At 49.1% G+C, this 5857-nt stretch overlaps 1 protein-coding gene across 1 annotated transcript in view; it reads left to right on the forward strand.

The window, feature by feature from the left end:
* HKDC1 (hexokinase domain containing 1) overlaps window positions 1-5857 on the forward strand; it is a 66326-nt gene that overhangs the window by 48159 nt on the left and 12310 nt on the right. The window contains exon 15 of the mRNA XM_021706499.1: window positions 2981-3205. Within this exon, the coding sequence (XP_021562174.1) occupies window positions 2981-3205 (225 nt within the window). The remainder of the gene's footprint in view (window positions 1-2980; window positions 3206-5857) is intronic.

The raw sequence follows: 5857 nt of genomic DNA on the forward strand, positions 1-5857 counted from the left end.
CCCAGGCGGGTCTCGAACCCACGGGATCAGGTAATCCACTCACCTCAGCCTCCCAAAGGCACGGGATTACAGGCTGAGCCACAGAGCCCAGTAGGATTCCATTTTTATATCACAGTCATAGATGTGTATGTTTATTATAACTGTTATCAAATTTCAGTGAGGTATCTTATTGGAACAAAAGTGAAATACTATGACGCGTTTTTGACAGGTAAACGGGAGGGGTCCCTTTTTCTTTTCTTTTTTTTTTTGAGTCGGAGTCTCACTCTGTCACCCAGGCTGGAGTGCTGTGGTATGCTCACAGCCACCCTAGCGTTGACCTGCTGGGCGGGCTCTGACAATTCTTCCACCTCAGCCTTCCAAGTAGCTGGAACTAAAGGTATGCACCACCAAACCTGGCCAATTTTTTGATTTATTATGGAGACGAGATCTCACCATGTTGCCCAGGCTGGTCTTGAACCCCTGGGCTCAGGCAATCCTCTTGTCTCAGCCTTCCAAAGTGTTGGGATTACAGGTTTGAGCTACCGCACCCAGTGGGTCTTTTTTTCTAATGATCACAAGGCACCATAAAGGATAGTGGTGGTTCTGGGAATGAGGCAGAGACTGTCAGAATGACTGTTTGTGGGAGGCATGGTGACTGAGTGGACCTTCTCAGCATGGACTTTTAGTAAATCCGGTTTAGAAGCCAACATCTTCAGCTTTTCAAGATGGCTTCCAGGTTGATGGCCTCTTCTGCAAGTGGAGAAGTGGCCACACCTGAAATGAGAGTGCTGGTTCTCGACCATGATGTCATATCCTACCAGGAGGTACAATAACTTGTAAGATATATTACAGCTACTAAACACACTAACAATATAGCACATACTAGTCTGAGCACAGTGGCTCATGCCTGTAATCCCAGCAGTTTGAGAGGCTGGGCAAGAGGATTGCTTGAGCCTAGGAGTTTGAGACCAACCTGGGCAATATAGTGAGACCTCTCCTCTACAAAAAAAATTTTAAAAATTAGCTGGGTGTGGTGGTGCACACCTGTAGCCCCAGCTACTTCAGAGGCTGAGGTGGAAGGATTGCCTGAACCCAGGAGGTTGAGGATGCAGGAGTTGTGAGTATGCCACTGAACTCCAGCCTGGGCAGCAGAGTGAGACCCCCAACTTAAAAACAAAAGCAAAGCAAAACTGAGAATACTGACTGGTCAAAAAAATAATAAATTAGAGTAGATTTTCACTTGCATTCTGATCTATCTTCTTGAGTAGGAGAGAAAGGGGGAGATAGAGACAGAGCCAGCATGCTAGGACTTGAGAATTACTTGGGTCTATCCACTAGAACAGGGGTTGGCAAACTTCTATAAAAGACCGGGTAGAGCCGGGCTCAGTGGCTCAGCCTGAAATCCCGCGCTTTGGGAGGCTGAGGTGAGTGGATTGCCTGAGCCCGTGGGTTTGAGACCCGCCTGGGCAACTTGGCAAGCCCTCATCTCTACAGTAAATCAAAAATCAGCCGGGCGTGGTAGCGCACGCCTGTAATTCGGCTACTTGGAAGGATGAGGCGGAAGGATCACTGGAGCCCAGCAGGTCGAGGCTGCGGTGGCCGGGAGCGGCCACTGCACTCCAGTCTGGGCGACAGAGTGAGACTCCAAAAAAAAAAGGACCAGGTAGTTAATGTTTTGGATTTTGCAGGTCATATGATCTTTCTCACAATGAGACTCAGTGTTTGAATATATAAAGTAAGGGAAAACATCATTTTCTTTTGATGGGGACTGCCCAAGTCCAGAGGTTAAGCCAATGGGAAACAGGATGGGATGCCTGGGCCGTAGACACCTTGGAAGTGGATCATCCAAGAGTGTTGTCTCCGAGGATCTCAGGCAAGGCCAAGATCAGCTCTGGCAGTTTCTTGCCCTCCTTTAGCACTGGTCTTTGTAGCTGGAAGGCAAACGAGTTGTGGTATGCCCAGATGAGCCAGAGATTGCTTGAAAAAGAAAGGACCTTATATCTGAATCCCAGGCTAGGGCATCTGAGTATCATGGCTCATTCCAAGGGGCAAGTTCCTTCTGACTTGGTTTTGTGTCTGTGTCCACTGAAGACTCATTAGATGGTGGGGTTTTTTTTTTTTTGAGCCACCGAGCCCAGCTAAGATGGAGGGTTTAAGAAGGCAGTGCACTTGAACTTTCCTTGCAGCCACCACTATTTGTCTGTTCCAGTGTTGGATCCTTAGGCTGACGAGGCTTGAGCAGTTAAGAGTACTCAAGTCCAGCACATAAGTGCCTTCCATTTGGCTCTGAGGCAATAGCATCAATGAAGCTGTATCACTGTCACTCATGCCTGTGTAGCATGCCTTCCCAGTGCCTGATCAGCACAAGGCCCCTTTTCCCTCTTGCTCCTGGCTATCATGGAAGTGACAGCATGGTAGAAAGGAGGAAGGAAACTAACACTTTTGAGCACACCCAATTTGTGCAGTTTAAATGTATTATCTTGGTTGGGCTCGGTGGCTCAGCCTGTAATCCCAGCACTTTGGGAGGCTGAGGTGAACCCGCGGGTTCAAGACCCGCCTGGGCAACTTGGTGAGACCTCATCTCTACAATAAAACCAAAAATTAGCCGGGCATGGTAGCGCGCGCCTGTAGTTCCAGCTACTTGGAAGGCTGAGGCGGAAGGATCGCCGGGAGCGGCCACTGCACTCCAGTCTGGGTGGCAGAGTGAGACTCTAACTCAAAAAAATAAAAAATAAAAAAAATAAATGTATTATCTTATGGAGCAGAATCTCTGTTGAAGCACATTTGTAGTACAAAGCCAAGAATTGGCTCTGGGGCCGGGAGCAGGGACTGACTTTTGCTTAGTACCTACTGTGTACCAGATGCTTGGCTTCTAACAGAACTGTGGGTCGCTGCCTGCTCCCCACTTTGTAGACATAGTTTACAGTGCCTGCTCATGCCCTACAGCTAGCATGTGGCGCAGCTGGGACCTGGATCTGGCCAGCATGGCTCCAAACCCTAGCTTCTCCTATCATGCTGTCTTCTGCAATACATTGGTGCCCTCCCAACGTTACCCATCTTTCCCTAACAGATATGAGAAAATGACCAGTGGGATGTACCTGGGGGAGATCGTACGGCAGATCCTGATTGACCTGACCAAGCAGGGTCTCCTCTTCCGAGGGAAGATTTCAGAACGCCTCCGGACCAGAGACATCTTCGAAACTAAGTTTCTGTCCCAGATCGAAAGGTGAAGTGTGATCACGTTCCTTGTGAGAGGCTCTGCCTGGGTTGTGCTGTTGTCATGCTAGGGTTGGGCTGATTGGAGATTTAGAAATGAAAACCGAAGGGTCCTGGCTCAACAGGAGATTGCCTCTGGGGGTTGCTCCCTTTCTCCAGCTGAGTCAGGATCATCGCCTCAAAACCCAGGCGCACAGCTGTAGGGCCAACAACCTGCCTGGGCCTCACAGTGCTTAGCAGAAATGGCTAAGTCCTCCACTGAGGTTCCTGAACAGTTATACAGGAGTTAAGTTCCAGCTGAAAAAGAATCCTCTTTTGGTCAGGCATAGTGGCTCATGCCTGTAATTCCAGCACTTTGGGAGACTAAGGCGAAAGGATTGCCTGAACCCATGGGTTCAAGTCCAGCCTGGGCAACATGGTGAGACTTGTCTCCACAACAAATCAAAAAATTAGCTGGGGGTGGTAGTGCACGCCTGTGGTTCCAGTACTTGGAAGACTGAGGTGGTAATTTCACCTGAGCCCAGTAAGTCAAGGCTGCAGTGGCCATGAGTGTGCCACTGCACTCCAGCCTGGGAGGCAGAGTAAGACTCTTACTCAAAAATCATCGTCATCATCATCATTCTCTTTTATTCCTAGAAAGATAATCTGCCCATAAAATGAAAGGAAAATCTGAAGAAAAAAATGCTCACCCATATGCTCACTACCAAATACAGCTATTTTGATTTTTGTGTATCAAAAAAAATTTTTTTTTAGTCAGAGTCTCACTCTGTCATCCAAGCTGGAGTTCAGTGGCACACTCAAGGCCACTGCAGCCTCAACCTACTAAACTCCAGTGATTCTTCCACCTCAGCCTTCCAAGTAGCTGGAACCAGAGGCCCGTACCACCATACCTGGCTAATTTTTTTATTTATTGTAAGGACAAGATAACGCCAAGTTGCCCAGGCTGGTCTTGAATCCCTGGGCTCAGGAAGTCTTCTCACTTCGGACTCCCAAAACACTGGGATTACAGGTGTGAGCCACCACACATGGCCTATTTTTGTATATTATATTCCTTTTTTTTTTTTGAGTTGGAGTTCCACTCTGTCGCCCAGACTGGAGTGCAGTGGCTGCTCCCAGCCACCGCAGCCTCGACCTGCTGGGCTCCGGCGATCCTTCCGTCCCAGCCTTCCAAGTAGCCGGAATTACAGGCATGGACTACCATGCCTGGCTGATTTTTTGATTTATTGTAGAGATGAGGTCTTGCTACCCAGGCGGGTCTCGAACCCGTGGGCTCAGGCAATCCACTCACCTCAGCCTCCCAAAGGCGTGGGATTACAGACTGAGCCACCGAGCCCAGTTTATATTCCCTTTTAAATTCTCGAACATGCCAGGCTCGGTGGCTCAGCCTGTAATCCTGTGCCTTGAGAGGCTGAGGTGAGTGGATTGCCTGAGCCCACGGGTTCGAGACCCGCCTGGGCAACTTGGCGAGACCTCATCTCTACAATAAATCAAAAATCAGCCGGGGATGGTGGGGCGCGCCTGTAGTTCCAGCTACTTGGAAGACTGAGGCGGAAGGTTCGCCAGAGCCCAGCAGGTCGAGGCTGCGGTGGCCGGGAGCAGCCACTGCACTCCAGTCTGGGCGACAGAGTGAGACTCCAACTCAAAAATAAATAAATAAATAAATAAATTCTTGAACACATGCATTTTTATAATCATAATCATATTACATATATTGCTCTGTATATTATGTAGTAAGTGCTTATTCGTGAAAATTTTCATTTACAATTTTGGTTTTTATTTACTTTTTTTTTTTGAGTTGGAGTCTCACTCCGTCATCCAGGCTGGAGTGCAGTGGCGTGCTCACAGTCACATAGCCCTGACCTGTTAGGCTCAGGTGATCCTTCCACCTCAGTCTTCCAAGTAACTGGAACTACAGGCATGCGCTACCACACCTGGCTAATTTTTGAATTTATTGTAGAGATGAGGTCTCACCAAGTTGCCCAGGCTGTTCTTTAACCCGTGGGCTCAGGCAATCCCCTCACCTCGGCCTCCCAAAGTGCTGGAATTACAGGCTTGAGCCACCGTGCCTGGCCTTCATTTAATTTTTTTTTTTTTTTGAGTTGGAGTCTCACTCTGTCACCCAGACTGGAGTGCAGTGGCCGCACCCAGCCACTGCAGCCTCGACCTGCTGGGCTCTTGTGATCCTTCAGCCTCAACCTTCCAAGTAGCTGGAACTACTGGTGTGCGCTACCACGCCCAACTAATTTTTGATTTATTGTAGAGATGAGGTCTCGCCAAGTTTCCCAGGCAGGTCTCAAACCTGCGGGCTCAGGCAATCCACTCACCTCAGCCTCCCAAAGCCTGAGATTACAGGCTGAGACACCGAACCCGGCTTCATTTACTTTTTATTATGAGAAGTTTTTTTTGTTTTGTTTTTTTTGAGTTGGAGTCTCACTCTGTCGCCCAGACTGGAGTGCAGTGGCCGCTCCCAGCCACCACAGCCTCGACCTGCTGGGCTCCGGCGATCCTTCCGCCTCAGCCTTCCAAGTAGCTGGAACTACAGGCATGCGCTACCACGCCTGGCTGATTTTTTGATTTATTGTAGAGATGAGGTCTCACCAAGTTGCCCAGGCAGGTCTTGAACCCGCGGGCTCAGGCAATCCACTCACCTCAGCCTCCCTGC

The sequence above is a fragment of the Carlito syrichta genome, unplaced genomic scaffold, assembly GCF_000164805.1.
Source record: "Carlito syrichta isolate Samal-C Ts95f unplaced genomic scaffold, Tarsius_syrichta-2.0.1 Scaffold315646, whole genome shotgun sequence".
In the NCBI taxonomy this organism is placed as follows: domain Eukaryota; kingdom Metazoa; phylum Chordata; class Mammalia; order Primates; family Tarsiidae; genus Carlito; species Carlito syrichta.